The sequence below is a fragment of the Heterodontus francisci genome, chromosome 6 (assembly GCF_036365525.1).
Source record: "Heterodontus francisci isolate sHetFra1 chromosome 6, sHetFra1.hap1, whole genome shotgun sequence".
NCBI lineage: Eukaryota > Metazoa > Chordata > Chondrichthyes > Heterodontiformes > Heterodontidae > Heterodontus > Heterodontus francisci.
In genome coordinates this window covers 5,893,329-5,910,359 of record NC_090376.1, presented here as the reverse complement: position 1 = coordinate 5,910,359, position 17,031 = coordinate 5,893,329, and the positions used below count along the sequence as shown (strand labels likewise).

Below are 17,031 nucleotides of genomic sequence, written 5' to 3'. Positions count from 1 at the left end.
GCGACCCCTTATTTTAAAACAGTGACCCCTAGTTCTAGATTCTCCCACAAGGGGAAATTTCCTCATCCACCCTGTCAAGACCCCTCAGGATCTTATATGTTTCAATCAAGTCACCTCTTACTCTTCTAAACTAAGCGGATACTTCTTAGGCAGTCGCTCGAAAACAAGGATGATTTTCCTCCACTCCAGGGTTGTGGGTCCTTAGGTGACTGAATATTCCAAGTCTTGATCTGCACACTCTGCCACAGATGGGACAGGTGGTGTTTGGTGAGGTGAGTGAATGGGATGCTTGAAATTCCGAACGCTCCTTCTGCTGTTTGCACTTGGTCACTGCCTGGGTGTGTCAACGTTGTTCGAACTGGCTGGCACCTTCACAGATGCTTCTTCTCCATTTTGGGCGGTCCTGGTCAAGAGATTCCCACAAATCGGTGTAGATGTCACATTTTTTCAGGGAGGCTTTAAGGACATCCTTGTAAACATTTCCTCTGCCCTCCTGGTAGCCTCTTGCCGTGGACGGAGCTTGGAGTAGAAAGCTTGTTTTGGGAGTCTTGTGTCAGGCGTGCGATGTGGGCCCCTCAGCATAATTGTCGAGCCATGACCAGTGTCTCGATACTGGGCCTGAGAGAGGACACTGATATTGGAGCGCCTGTCCTGCCTCTGAATTAGCAGGATCTTGCAGAGGACTTTGAGATGTCTGCTGTACAAGCCTGGCCTGTACAACCTATCCTCATAAGAGAACCCATTCCAGGTATTAGTCTAGTAAACCTTCTCTGAACTGCTTCCAACACATTTACATCCTTCCTTAAAATGAGACCAATTCTTTACACAGCACTCCTGATGTGGTTTCACCAATGCCCTGTATAGCTGAAGCATAACGTCTCTACCTTTGTATTCAATTCCCCTCGCAATAGATGATAACATTCTATTAGCTTTCCTAATTACTTGCTGTACCTGCACACTAATTTTTTGCGATTCATGCACTAGGACACCCAGATCCCTCTGCGTCTCAGAGCTCTGCAATCTCTCACCATTTAGATAATACGCTTCTTTTTATTCTTCCTTCCAAAATGGACAATTTCACATTTTCCCACTTTATAATCCATTTTTCAGATCTTTGTCCACTCGCTGAGAAGTGTGAAGTGATGCACTTATGGAGGTCAAACAAAGCAATGGATGGTAGAACCCTAGGGAGTACAGAGGGACCTTGGGGTGCTTGTCAATAGATCACTGAAGGCAGCAGCACAGGTAGATAAGGTGGTTAGGAAAGCTTACGGGATACTTGCCTTTATTAGCCGAGGCATAGAATATAAGAGTAGGGAGCTTATGATGGAGCTGTATAAAATGCTGGTTAGGCCACAGTTGGAATACTGTGTACAGTTCTGGTCGCCACACTACAGGAAGGATATGATTGCAATGGAGAGGGTGCAAAGGATATTCACCAGGATGTTGCCTGGGCTGGAGCATTTCAGTTATGAAGACTGACTAGATAGACTGGGGTTGTTTTCCTTGGAGTGGAGAGGCTGAGGGGGGACCTGATTGAGGTGTACAAAATTATGAGGGGCATTGACAGGATAGATAAGAAACTTTTTCCCTTGTCGGAGAGGTCAATAACTAGGGGGCATAGATTTAAGGAAAGAGGCAGGAGGTTTAGAGGGGAGTTGAGGAGGAATGTTTTCACCCAGTGGGTGGTTGGAATCTGGAACCCACTGCCTGAAGGGGTGGTAGAGGCAGGAACACTTACGACATTCAATAAATATTTAGATGAGCACTTGAAACGCCATAACATACAAGGCTACGGGCCAAGTGCGGGGAAATGGGAGTAGTTAGGATGGGTGCTTGATGGTCGGCATAGGCTCGTTGGGCCGAAGGGCCTGTTTCGGTGCTGCAAAACTTTATGACTCTACTTAAGCTCTCTATAAAGAGGCTACAAGGGGATATATCCTCTTCACAACCTACTTTCCAACCTAGCTTTGTGTCCTCAGCAAATTTAGCAACCATACCTTTTGGTCCCTTCATCCAAGTCATTTATATAAATTGTAAAAAGTTGAGGCCCAGCACTGATCCCTGTGGCACAGCACTCGTTACATCTTGCCAACCAGAAAATGACCCATTTAGGCCTACTCTGTATCCTGTTAGCTAGCCAATCTTCTATCCATGCCAATATGTTACCCCCCACATCATGAGCTTTTCTTTTCCACAATAACCTTTGATGTGGCACCTTATCAAATGCCTTCAGGCAAGTAACATTCGTGCCACAGAAGTGCCAGGCAATGACCATCGCAAACAAGAGAGAATCTAACCATCTGTCCTTGATGTTCAATGGCATTACCATCACTGAATCCCCCACTTTCAACATTCTGGGGGTTACCATAGAACAGAAAATGAACTGGACCAGTCACATACATGTTGTGGCTACAACAGCAGGTCAGAGACTGGGAATTCTGCAGCGAGTAACTCACCTCCTGACTTCCCAAAACCTGTCCACCATCTACAAGGCACAAGTCAGGAGTGTGATGGAATACGCTCCACTTGCCCGGATGGGTGCAGCTCCAACAACACACAAGAAGCTCAACACCATCCAGGACAAAGCAGCCGACTTGACTGGCACTCCATCCACTACCTTCAAAATTCACTCCCTCCACCGCCGACGCACAGTGGCAGCAGTGTGTACCATCTACAAGCTGCATGCAGCAACTCACCAAGGCTCCTTAGACAGCACCTTCCAAACCTGCCACCTCTACCAACTAGAAGGACAAGGGCAGCAGATGCATAGGAACACCACCACCTGCAAGTTCCCCTTCAAGCCACATACCATCCAGACTTGGAACTATATCGCCATTCCATCACTGTCGCTGGGTCAAAATCCTGGAACTCCCTCCCGAACAGCACTGTGGGTGTACCAAGGACTGCAGCAGTTCCAAAAGGCAGCTCACTACCACCTTCTCAAGGGCAATTAGCAATGGGCAATAAATGCTGCTCTCCCCAAAGTCCTGTATGAACCCCAAACTAATCCTACTTCCTCACTCTCTCCCCATAGTCCTGTATCAATCCCAAACTAATGCTACTGCCCCACTCTCTCCATAATCCTGTATCAATCCCAAACTAGTCCTACTGCCCCACTCTCCCCCCCATAATCCTGTATCAATCCCAAACTAATGCTACTGCCCCACTCTCCCCCCCCCCCAATAATCCTGTATCAATCCCAAACTAATGCTACTGCCCCACTCTCTCCCCATAATCCTGTATCAATCCCAAACTAATCCTACTGCCCCACTCTCCCCCCATAATCCTGTATCAATCCCAAACTAATCCTACTGCCCCACTCTCCCCCCATAATCCTGTATCAATCCCCAACTAATCCTACTGCCCCACTCTCCCCCCATAATCCTGTATCAATCCCAAACTAATCCTACTGCCCCACTCTCCCCCCATAATCCTGTATCAATCCCAAACGAATCCTACTGCCCTACTCTCCCCCCATAATCCTATATCAATCCCAAACTAATCCTACTGCCCCACTCTCCCCCCATAATCCTGTATCAATCCCAAACTAATCCTACTGCCCCACTTTCTCCCCATAATCCTGTATCAATCCCAAACGAATCCTACTGCCCCACTCTCCCCCCATAATCCTGTATCAATCCCAAACTAATGCTACTGCCCCACTTTCTCCCCATAATCCTGTATCAATCCCAAACGAATCCTACTGCCCTACTCTCCCCCCATAATCCTGTATCAATCACAAATGAACAACTTGTATTTATATAGCGCCTTTAAAGTAATAACTCGTCCCAAGGCTCTTCACTCAGGCATTATAAAACAAAAATGACACCGAGCCACATAAGGTATTAGAACAGGTGACCAAAAGCTTGGTCAAAGAGGTCGGTTTTAAGGAGCATCTTAAAACAAGGAAAGAGGAGAAGTAGAGAGGCGGGGAGGTTTAGGGAAGGAATTCTACTCTTACTACCCTCAGCAACCTAGGATGCATCCCATCTGGACCCGGTGACTTACCCAGTTCATATACTACCAGCCTTTCTACTACCTCCTCAGTCTATTTTTCCTCATGCAGCATCTCAGCAATCTCTTAAATAAAAGCAAAATACTGCAGATGCTGGAAACCTGAAATAAAAACAAGAAATGCTGGAAATGCTCAGCAGGTCTGGCAGCATCTGTGGAAAGAGAAGCAGAGTTAACATTTCAGGTCAGTGACCCTTCATCAGAACTGGAGAAGGGTCACTGACCTGAAACGTTAACTCTGCTTCTCTCTCTCTCTCTCTCCACAGATACTGCCAGACCCGCTGAGCATTTCCAGCATTTCTTGTTTTTATCTCAGCAATCTCTTGTTTACTGTAGCTTTAGCAAAGTTCTTTCTTGGTAAACAACGATACAAAGTACTCCTCCCAGGCATGTCTTCTGCCCCACCAATAGATCTCCGTTTTGGTCTCTAATAGACCCTAATGCTCCTCTGATATCCCTTTTACTGTTAATATGCCTATAGAAGACTTTTGGATTCCCTTTTATATTAACTGCCTATTCTCCTACTGTCACCTTGCTCCTCATTTACTTTTTCACTTCTCCTATTCAGCCTGATTCTCCCTTGTATTATAAAGCTGATACCTGCCATACACTTTTTTTTGCGTCACCCTATTGTCTCAACTCCTTGTCATCCAGGGAGCTCTGGCTTTGGTTACCTTCCCTTTCTCCTTTGTGGGAATGTACCTTGACTGTCCCCGAACTATCTCCTCTTTCAAGGCTGCTCATGGCTGCGTTGCATTTCTGCCCGTCAGTCTTTGACTCCAATTTACCCGGGCCAGATCCCTCCTCAATTTGCTGAAATTAGACCTCCTCCAGTTAAATATTTTTTATGCTAGATTGCTCAACATTTTCCATAATTAATGTAAACCTTATGGTACGATCACTATTCTCGAGATGCTACACCACTGTGACATTCTTGACTTGACTCACTTCATTTCCCAGGATAACATCCAGCAATGCCTCCTTCCTCATTGGGCAGGAAACACACTGATCAAGGAAATTCTCCTGAAGCAACTTTTTCTCAAGGGTAGATGGTGGCGTAGTGGTAATGTCACTAAACTAGTAATCCAAAGGTCCAGGCTAATGCCCTGGTGACACAGGTTTTAATTAATAAAAATCTGGAATTGAAAGCTACTCTCAGTAATGATGCCATGAAACTATCATCGATTGTCTTAATAAAACCCATCAGGTTCACTAATGCCCTTTAGGGAAGGAAATCTGCTGTCCTTACCCGGTCTGGCCGACATGTGACTCCAGACCCTTAAATAACCTCTGAAATGGCCCACCAAGCCACTCAGTTGTCAAGGGCAATTAGGGATGGGTAACAAATACTGGCTTTGCCAGCGATGCCCACATCCCAAGAATAAAAAAAAATTGCTTTAACTTTTGAAAACACCGATGCAAAGTGCTTATTTAGTACCTTAGCTATGCCTTCTGCCCCCAACAGATCTCCATGTTGGTCTCTAATAGACTCCACCGTTCCTCTGACAACCCTTTAACTGTTAACACATTTATAGAAGACAAAAGCAAAATACTGCAGATGCTGGAAATCTGAAATAAAAACAGAAAATGTTGGAAATACTCAGTAGGTCAGGTAGCATCTGTAGAGAGAGAGAGAAAAATGAGATAACGGGCAGGATTTTCCTTCCCAGGGGCCACTGGGGGGGAAACAGTCACTGGTCCTGATTTTCACAGGGGCGGCCCCTTAATTGACTTGGAGACGGATTTGGTGACCAATTATCAGCTGCGGGGGCGGGAATGGAGACAGGACAGTGCGAGTGCGAGCCTGATTTACAAGATCAATGGTTTCCTTGCCTTACCTTGAGATTGAAAAGATGTCTCAGGAGAGGCAGAGGCCTAGAACCCAGGGCAGGGCAGCTACTCAATTTGTGAATGCAGACCTGGAGGCCATGAGGGAGAGGAGGGTGTCCTCTTCCCAGAGGGTGGCAGGATGAGACCTGGATGGAGATAGCTGACACAGTCAGCTGATGGAGTGTGGTGTGCAGAAATTGGGTTGAGGGTAGAAAGAGGTTTACTGACTTTATTCGCTCTGGCTAGGTGTGTGTAACCTCCAACCCTCAGATCAGGCCTCTGGGGATCCACCCTCCAGCAGACACACCAGCTGTGGAAACTCAGGGAACATGCTGCTCCTGAGCATGGGAGGAATGTGCCCTGACCATTTATTGACCTCTCAGAATGGCTCAGAGCCGTAGTGCTGCTGAGGACCTGCCAGCATGGAAACATGCAGCTCCTAATGAATAGGAACACCTGGCACTGACTATGGAGGCCAGCAGAACCGTATCTCTCTTCTATCCTTGCAGGAGAAACTGGCTCATAATACCGTGACGGGGCCTAGACAGGAGGAGGGTTCCATACCTACAAGTTATCACCGCCATGGAGGAGGGAGCCATGGACATCGCCAGGGTCACGGACCAGGAGGAAGGCCGGCAAGGCAAAATGGGCATCTGTGGTGGGGATGATAATTAGAGAGTTTTATTTGTTCATGGGATGTAAGTGTCACTGACAAGACCAGCATATATTGCCCATCCCTAATTGCCCTCGAGAAGGTGGTGGTAAGCTGACTTCTTGAACGCTGGTGTGGGTACATCCACAGTGCTGTTAGGGAGTTCCAGGATTTTGACCCAGCAACAGTGAAGGAACAGCGATATAGTTCCAATTTAAGAGGTGTGTGACTTGGAGGGGGAATTGCAGGTGGTGGTGTTCCTATGCATCTGCTGCCCTTCTCCTTCTAGGTGGTAGAGCTCATGGGTTTGGAAGGTGCTGTCGAAGGAGCCTTGGCGAGTTGCTGCAGTGCATCTTGTAGATGGTACACACTGCTGCCACTGTGCGTTGGTGGTGAAGGGAGTGAATGTTGAAGGTGGTGGATGGGGTGCCAATCAAGTGGGTTGCTATGTCCAGGATGGTGTCGAGCTCCTTGAGTGTTGTTGGAGCTCCACCCATCCAGGCAAGTGGAGAGTATTCCATCACACTCCTGACTTGTGCCTTGTAGATGGTGGACAGGCATTGGGGCTGAGTTACTCACCACAGAATTCCCAGCTTCAGACCTGCTCTTGTAGCCACAGCGTTAATGTGGCTGGTCCAGTTCAGTTTCTGGTCAATGGTAACTCCCAGGATATTGATCGTGGGGATTCAGTGATGGTAATGCCATTGAATATCAAGGGGAGGTGGTTAGATTGAACATTGTGCAATCAGCGAACATCCCCACTTCTGACCTTGTGATCGATGGAAGGTCATTGATGAAGCAGCTGAAGATGGTTGGGCCTAGGACACTACCCTGAGGAACTCCTGCAGTGATGTCCTGGAGCTCAGATGATTGACCAACAACCACAACCATCTTCCTTTGTGCTAGGTATGACTCCAACCGGTGGAGAGTTTTCCCCCCATTCCCATTGACTCCAGTTTTGCTCGGCCAAGCACAGCAACATCAGAATTCACAAGAGGCACCATCACACCTTACAAGTGCACCTTCCAACAGCGCAGATAGTATGGCACTGGGTGATGAGCACAGCACTAGTGTGCAGGAGGAGGTGCTGACTGTCCACTGTCCTCGCTACCTGCACTGAACCTATGGCACCCGTGTGCCAAAGGCCAAGTCCCCCGCTGCACCATTCTTCCATGGGGTAGCCTAGTTCCCTGGGGCAGCCCTGACTGGCTCCCCTCCTTGTATCTGTCTCAATTCACCTGATTTGCCCCAGACAGTGCGTGCAGCCATGCATCCCCATCAAAATCAGAACATTCCCTTTAACGAGCTCTCAATGTGCTCCTTTACAATCTTAATTGCTGCTGTTAATGGATTGGGTGGGATCTCTATGCCGCCACTGCCCCCCCACACCCAGCCCAAAAACTTGCTGGCAGCAGGAAACCGCACATTGGCAAGCACCGGTAGTTTCATTCCCCCATCCACCTGTGTTCTCGCCCCCAGCAGGTCCTGAAAATTCAGCCCATTTCAGCTGGTTTACCTTTCAACAGAACTGGAAAAAGTTGGAAATATAACAGGTTGAAAGCAAGTATCGAGGCGGGGAAGGGGAGGAAATAACAAAAGGGAAGGTCTGGAATAGGGTGGAAGGCAGGAGAGACTAAATAACCAAAGGGATGATGGTGCAAGGCAAAATAGGGTGATAATGAGACAAGTAAAGAAATGAAGATGTGTCTAGAAGAGGTGTAAATAGGAAAACAAGATTCTTTACCAACAGCCACTGTCCAAAAACAAAAAAAAAACAATGGGGGTAGTGGTTATGATCTGAAATTGTTGAACTCCGTGTTCGGTCTGAAAGGCTGTAAAATGCCTAATCGAAAGATGAGGTATTGTTCCTCGAGCTTCATTGGAACAGTGTAGGAGACCGAGGACAGAGAGGTCAGAGTGAGAGTGGAGCGGAGAGCTAAAATGACAGGCGACTGGAAGCTCGGGGTCATGTTTATGAACTGAACAGAGTTATTCCGCAAAGCTGCCACCCAATCTGTTTAGGCTTCCCAGTGTAGAGCAGACAGCATAGTGAGCAACAAATATAGTATATTAAATTGAAAGAAGTATCTCTTGTACTTAATGTCACAGCATTTTGTTCCCATAGGAAACATTTGGACTCCTTTTTGTTACACTTCAGAAATTCCTCCCTTCTTTGCCCTTAACTGTCACTGTCCCTTTCAATATTGTAATAGTTCACATCCCCCATTTCCACTATTCTATAGTTGTTGCACCTCTCAGCAATTTCTTTGCAAATCTGCTCCTCGACCTCCTTCCCTCTATTTGGTGACCTATAAAATACATCAAGTAGTGTAATAGCTCCTTTATTGTTTAACTTCAACTAAACTAATTCAGTCCTTGACCATCATGGACATTCTCTTTTTCCGATTATTATTTTCCTTAAGTCAAAACTGCTGCCCCTACTCCTCTTTTTCTTTCCCTATCTTTCCTGAATACCTCACACCAAGGAATATTAAGCATACAATCCTCCCCTTTTTGAGTCAGGTTGCAGTTCTAGAATCATAGAATGGTTATGGCACAGAAGGAGGCCACTTGGCCCATCACGTCTGTGCTGGCTCTCTAATCCAATTCCCTCTTAAATGTCTCAATTGAACCTGCCTTCCCACACTGTCAGGCAGTGCATTCCAGATCCAAACCACTCACTGCGTTAAAAAGTTTTTCCTCATTATGCTGTTGCTTCCTTGGCCAATTATCTTAAATCTGTGCCCTCTGTTTTTGATCCATCCACCAACATTTACAAGAATGTTGCCAGGGCTCAAAAGTTGCAGCTATGAGGAAAGATTGGATCGGCTAGGGTTGTTTTCCTTAGAACAGAGGAGGCTGAGGGGTGACTTAATTGAGGTATACAAAAGTATGAGGGGCCTAGATAGACAGGAAGGACCTATTTCCCCTAGCGGAGAGGTCAATTACCAGGGGACACAGATTTAAGGTGATTGGTAGAAGGATTAGAGGGGATGTGAGGAAAAACTTTTTCACCCAGAGGGTGGTGGGTGTCTGGAATTTACTGCCAGGGACGATGGTGGGAGGTAGAAACCTTCAATTCTTTTAAAAGGTACCTGGACCTGCACCTGAAGTGCTGCAACCTGCAAAGCTATGTACCGGGTATTGGAAGGTGGGATTAGATTGGGCGGGTAGCTTTTCCAGCCGGCACGGACACGACAGGCTGAATGGCCTCTTTCTGTGCCATAATTTTTCTATGGTTCTAACAGTTTCTCCCCGTCTTCTCTGTCCAGACCCCTCATGATTTTGAATACCTCTATCAAATCTCCTCTCAACTTTCTCCTCTCCAAGGAAAACAGTCCCAACTTCTCCAGTTTATCTACATAACTGAAGTTCCTCATCACTGGAAACCATTCACGTGAATCTTTTCTGCACCCTCTCGAACGTCTTCACATCCTTCCTAAAGTGTGATGCCCAGAACTGGACACAATACTCCAGTTGAGGCTGAACCAGTGTTTTATACAAGTTTAACATAACTTCCTTGCTTTTGTACTCTCTGCCCCTATTGATAAAGCCTAGGATGCTGCATGCTTTATTAACCATCCTCTCAACCTGTCCTGCCACCTTCAACAATTAGCACCACTATGTCCGATGTGGCTTTTTGTGCCTGCAGCTCAGTAACCTTATTAACTACACTTTGTGTATTTATACACATGCACTCAAAATCTAACTTAGACATCTTTGTATTATCTACAATTCCAAATAATCCTGTATTATTTCTAAGTGTAACTGTCCCTCCCAGTCCTGTGTGCACCTGCTTTCTACTTTTTAAACATTAGAGACCACTCGGAGAATGCTAGTATGTATTAAGAGTAAAAGGAACAGATGGGCTGTTGAAAAAGTGAAGTTGTTGTGCTTTTGTGAATATTTATAGATTATCACACGTCACCAGATAAAGTTTCCAGATTTCTGAAGGAATAATCCACAATTGGACCATACAAGATGGAATCGTACTCTTTTGTGTCCACGGTCCTGTGGGAATAAAGTGCAAAGCAATTACTGGTTACAGTACAAACTATGGCAGGTTGGGGCGGGAGCAGAAAAAGAGAATTTTATTGAATTAGTAAGTAGGGCAGACAGATTAAACTCTATATCTTGCTCAGACATCATAATGCTATCCATCTTTTGGCCGAGTGGGACTAGCTAAATTGCTCTTGCAGAGAGCTGGCATGGGCTTGATGGGCAGAACAGCCTCTTATTATGCTGTGACCATTCTATGATTCTAAAACACAATGAGCAGTGAACAATATCCAACGAGAGCGAGTTATTTGTTCAAGTCAGGGAAGCTAATCTGGACACAACAAAATCTTCAATCACCCACGTGCTTTCAATGAGGTTCAACCAACTTTTTGCAGTCCATAGCCTGAATCAGAGTGGAAAAGGCTTCTATTGTTAATTTACCATCTACAACAGCTTGCATTACCTTGAATGCAGAAAAAAATCCCCACAGGAGCTTCACAAAAGATGCAAGGAAAAGAGCCAAAGCAGGTCTCAGAGGAGCAATCATAACATCATAGTCCAGAAAGAGACCATTTGGCCCATCATGCCTGTGCTGGGTCTTTGAAAGAGCTATCAAATTTGTCCCTCACTCCCCATAGCCCTGAAAAATTTTTCCCCTTCAAGTAATTATCCAAATCTCTTTTGAAAGTTTCTAGCGAATCTGCTTCCACCACCCTTTCAGGCAGTGCATTCCAGGGGGAGACGGTGGCATAGTGGTCTTCTTACTGAACTAATAATCCAGAGGCCCAGGCTAATGCCCTGGAGTGACAGGTTCAAATCCCATCACAGCCGCTCGTGAAATTTAATTTAATGAATTAAAAAAATCTGGAATTGAAAGCTAGTCTCTAATAGAATCATAGAAGGTGCAGATACAGAAGGTGCCATGAAACTAGCAATTATTGTAAAATCCCACCTGGTTCACTAATGTCCTTTAGGGAAGGAAATCTGCCGTCCTTACCTGGTCTGGCCTACATGTAACTCCACACCCACAGCGATGTGGTTGACTCTTAACTGCCCTCTGACATGGCCTAGCAAGCCACTCAGTTCAAGGGTAAATTAGAGATGGGCAACAAATGCTGGACCAGACAGCGACACCCACATTCCATGAAAGAATAAAAAACACAACAACTCAGTGTAAAAAATATTCTCCTCATCTCCCCTCTGATTCTTTTGCCAATTATCTTAAATCTGTATCCACTGGTTACCAACCCTTTTGCCACGGAAACCATTTCTCCTGATTTACTCTATCAAAATGCCTTGTGATTTTGAATACCCCTATCTAACAAATCTAACTTCTAACAAGTTTTTACACAATATTCATTGATTTTTACAATCCAGTGCAAGTTATAAAAGGTAAGAAATAAAACAAGAACCAAACAGAATTCAATACACAGACTCCCTCTCCCCAACGTCGAAGCCTGGCGTAAGTGAGGCTCAGTCCTCATGGAGAAGCAGCTGATTCCCGCAATAAGACACATTACTCAACAGCAACAGCATATGCCGACATGAACTCTCTCTTCCGCCACACCTCCCCGCACCAGTTTAAGTTCCTCTCCCTGCCTTCCACAGTTTGTTTCTTGCTCCCCCAGATTGTGATGCTCCGTCCCTTCCCCAAACCCAACTTTGTGTCGTTCTCTTTCTCTCCCACAAATAATCAGGAATCACAAACTTTTCAGGACGATTTTGATTGTCACGAATCACTATCCTCAGAGACAAAGCTGAATATCTAAATAACTGGGTGACCAGCAGGGCCCAGAAAATGCAGATTAGCTGCAGGCCATGTCAGCCAGGGGACTGCGCATTGGACATACATGGATCGATGCTCCCAGGTCCCCAGCAGCAGTATTTAAGGAGATAAATCACCCATTCCAGGAGACTCACGCCCAATGGATATGGGATCGTGGGCTTCATAAATAGAGGTATTGTGTACAAAAGCAGGGAAGTTATGCTAAACCTTTAAAAAGCTCTGGTTAGGCCCCAACTGCAGTATTACATCCAGTTCTGGTCACCACACTTTAGGAAGGATGTGAGGGTCCTTGAGTGGGTGCAGAGGAAATTTAGCACAATGATTCCAGGGATGAGGGATTTTAGATAAATGGTTAAGTTGGAAAAGCTGAAGCTGAAAAGGAGATTGAGGGAGATTTGATAGAGGTATACAAGATAATGACAGGTTTAGATAAGGCAGAGAAAAGATGTTTTTATTAGCTGATGGTGCAAGGACTTGTGGTAAAGAGTTACCGGGGGGGTGGGAGAGGATGTGAAGAAGAACTTTTCTTTTTAAACGCAGCGAGTGGTAATGACCTGAAACTCACTGCCTACAAGGGTGATAGAAACAAAGACCAATGATTTCAAAAGGAAATTGCATAGGCACTTGAGGGAAATAAACTTGCGAGGCTAGGGGGATAAAGCATGGGACACTGGATTGGTCTACAGAGAGCAGACATGGACTCAATGGGCTGAATAGTCTCCTTCAGTGCCATAATGACTCTATAAAGCGGGAAGGTTGGACGGTTCCAAAGTATTTACAGCCATTCAGCCCAACAACCACTGTTTATGCTCCACATGAGTGATAGTGACCCAACTGTCTGGGGTGGAGGTATAACCAGCAAGTGCTGCAAAGTATTATTGGGCCAGTGTAACCTCCTGGACTAATTTTCACTGCCTCAGTGAGTGGGAGATGTATTTCCCAGATCTATATCCCCTGGGTTTTTAATCTGGGATTGATCTCTTCCATGGCTCTGAGTGAGATGGGTAGTATCTATACTGTGATGCTCAGTTGCATGGGACAGACAAGAGCCTTTTAAAAAAAATATATATTAAAAAAATTGCTTGAGATATGAGCATCACTGGCAAGGCCAGCATTTATTGCCCATCCCCAGTTGGTGTGAGTGAGCTACCTTGTTGAACCACTGAGGTCCATGTGGTGTAGGTACACCCACAGTGCTGTTAGGGAGTTCCAGACTTTTGACCCAGCGACAAAGTAATGGCTGATATAGTTCTAAATCAGGATGGTGTGTGACTTGGAGGGGAACTTGCAGGTGGTGGTGTTCCCATGCGTCTGCTGTCCTTCTAGGTGGTAGAGGTCGTGGGTTTGGAAGGTGCTGTCGAATGAACCTTGGTGCATTGCTGCAGTGCATCTTGTAGATGGTACACACTGCTGCCACTGTGCGTCGGTAGTGGAGGGCGTGAATGTTTGTGGACGGGGTGCCAATCAAGTGGGCTGCTTTGTCCCGGATGGTGTCGAGCTTCTCAAGTGTTGTCGGAGCTGCACCCATCCAGGCAAGTGGAGAGTATTCCATCGCACTCCTGACTTGTGCCTTGTAGATGGTGGACAGGCTTTGGGGAGTCAGGAGGCGAGTTACTCACTGCAGAATTCCCAGCCTCTGACCTGCTCTTGTAGCCATGGTATTTATATGGCTGGTTCAGTTAAGTTTCTGGTCCATGGTAACTCCCAGGATGTTGATAGTGGGGGATTTAGCGATTGTAATACCGTTGAATGTCAAAGGGAGATGGTTAGATTCTCTCTCGTTGGAGATGGTCCTTGCCTGGCACTTGTGTGGCGCGAATGTTACTTGAATGGACATCACTTGCCACTTGCCAGCCCAAGCCCAAATGTTGTCCAGGTCTTGCTGGATATGGGCATGGATTGCTTCAGTATCTGAGGAGTCGTGAATGGTACGGAACACTGCAATCATCAGCGACATTACGGACAGATGGAAAGTGGTGTGGGAGATTTCCACTTTTCACCTCTCAACTGACTGCAGATAGTGTTTTAAAAATAGTGTTTTAGTCCCAGAGTGTTTTATGGGTCAAATAAATCGACAAAAGACAGGCTTTCTCACAGGTTAAGATAAATATTTATTTTTACACAGTGACTGAAAAATGTTTGTGACTTCACACACACACACACACACACACAGACACGGAATGACACACAGTTGAGTGGTAGCATGCAGTTAGAGTCCAATGATAAAAAAAAAGAGTTTGTTGTTTTAAGAAAACCTTTTGAAGCTTTTCGGTAGGAAATCTTTCATCGTTGCAGGTCTGAATGTTTTTTGTCAAAGAGAGATACAGCACTCAAACAGGACCTTTGGCCCACCGAGTCTGTGCCGACCATCCCTAAACACCCATTTATACTAATCCTACATTAATCCCATATTCCCTACCACTCGTCTTGAAAAGGATGAAGTGTTGCAGGCTCCTTGTGGTTACCCCTCAATCCGAAGTTGATGGGGAAAATCTTGGTTTACTTTCGCAGATGGGGAGTTCCAAAGTCACCTTGCAATTTCTCTGCTGCAGGAGATAGAAGGTGTTATCAGCAGAGCTGCTGCTTTACTGGAGCTGTCTCACAGTTGTTCTGGCTGGAAAAGACCTTCTCTGGCTGTTCTCCCCTCTCTCTCCAGAGAGATACCTTTTAAAGGTAGAAACTGGTCATGTTGGGGTGTTGGTCAGGTGCCTAAGGTCTTTCTCCCCTGGGATAATTCATACTATGTTCCAGGATATGGAAACCATTGTTATGTGATGGCATCCGAATGTGGTTCATTTTGATAAATAGGTGTTATTTCACACCTATTACTTTGGCCTTGGTTTCAGAGTCACTGTTTACTAAAGTCTTTGTTAGCTCCATTCCTGCAGATAGGAGTTTTTAAGCATGAAATGGGCTGTTTTCCATTTCAATGTGTTTTCCCCAAAGCTAATTCAGACATGGATAACGGGTTTCGTCTTCAACAGACAATCATGTTGATTGACAGTACAGGAGGGGTCACCTGACCTCTGCTCCATTTTTGTTCTGTGGCACAAATGCGTCCTTTTTTGTAGTTCAGATCAAAAATTGACTTTTATTTCATAATTCCCCCAGTTCATTTCATATTTCATCACTGTTCCCTCCGTGAGCGTGACAGCAAACATGCCCACTTCTGACTTTACGTTGGAGGGAAGGTCAATGATGAGCAACTGAAGGTGGTTGGGCCTCAGACACTACCTTGAGGAACTCCTGCAGTGATGTCTTGGAGCTGAGATGATTGGCTTCCAACAAGCACAGCCACAGCTTTGTGCTAGATATGACTCCAACCAGTGGAGAGTTTCCCCCCAATTTCCATTCAATTTTGCTGGGGCTCCTTGATGCTACACTGGGTCAAATTCTGCCTTAATGTCAAGGGCAGTCATACTCGTCTCATCTCTAATCCAGCTCTTTTGTCCACATTTGGACCAAGGTATTGCTGAATAACTTCTGCTTGATAGCACTGTCGACAACACCTTCCAATACTTTGCTGATGATCAAGAGGAGGCTAATGGGGCGGTAATTGACCAGACTGGATTTGTCCTGCTTTTTTGTGCACAGGACATACCCGTGCAATTTTCCACATTGTTGGGTAGATGTTCGCATTGTTGCTGTACTGGAACAGTTTGACTATGGGTGCGACTACTTCTGGAGCACAAGTCTTCAGTACTACAGCCAAAATGTTTTCAGGGCCCGCTTCTTGATATCACATGGAGTGAATCGAATTGTCCGAAGACTGGCATCTGTGATGCTGGGGACCTCAGGAGGAGGCCGAGAGGGATCATCCACTCGGCACTTCTGGCTGAAGATGGATGCAAATGCTACAGCCTTGTCTTTTTTTTTTAGAATATTACAGCGCAGTACAGGCCCTTCGGCCCTCGATGTTGCGCCGATCATCTGACCTACACTATTCCATTTTCATCCATATGTCTATCCAATGACCACTTAAATGCCCTTAAAGTTGGCGAGTCTACTACTGTTGCAGGCAGGGCGTTCCACGCCCCTACTACTCTCTGCGTAAAGAAACTACCTCTGACATCTGTCCTATATCTTTCACCCCTCAACTTAAAGCTATGTCCCCTCGTGTTTGCCATCCTCATCCGAGGAAAAAGACTCTCACTATCCACCCTATCTAACCCTCTGATTATCTTGTATGTCTCTATTAAGTCACCTCTCCTCCTCCTTCTCTCTCACGAAAACAACCCCAAGTCCCTCAGCCTTTCCTCGTAAGACCTTCCTTCCATACCAGGCAACATCCTAGTAAATCTCCTCTGCACCCTTTCCAAAGCTTCGACATCCTTCCTATAATGCGGTGACCAGAACTGCACGCAATACTCCAGGTGCGGCCTCACCAGAGTTTTGTACAGCTGCATCATGACCCCGTGGCTCTGAAACTCGATCCCCCTACTAATAAAGGCTAACACACCATATGCCTTCTTAACAGCCCTATTAACCTGGGTAGCAACTTTCAGGGATTTATGTACCTGGATACCAAGATCTCTCTGCTCATCTACACTACCAAGAATCTTCCCATTAGCCCAGTACTCTGCATTGCTGTTACTCCTTCCAAAGTGAATCACCTCACACTTCTCCGCATTAAACTCCATTTGCCATCTCTCAGCCCAGCTCTGCAGCCTATCTATGTCCCTCTGTACCCTACAACATCCTTCGACACTATCCACAACTCCACCGACCTTCGTGTCATCCGCAAATT

General features: G+C 45.8%; 1 protein-coding gene across 2 annotated transcripts in view; it reads right to left on the bottom strand.

Moving 5' to 3' along the window:
* The window catches only part of lrrc51 (leucine rich repeat containing 51), a 65,618-nt gene that overhangs the window by 39,853 nt on the left and 8,734 nt on the right, over positions 1-17,031 (bottom strand). For both annotated transcript variants that reach the window (XM_068033029.1, XM_068033028.1), the window contains exon 2: positions 10,428-10,510. In XM_068033029.1, coding sequence (XP_067889130.1) covers positions 10,428-10,510 — 83 coding nt within the window. The remainder of the gene's footprint in view (positions 1-10,427; positions 10,511-17,031) is intronic.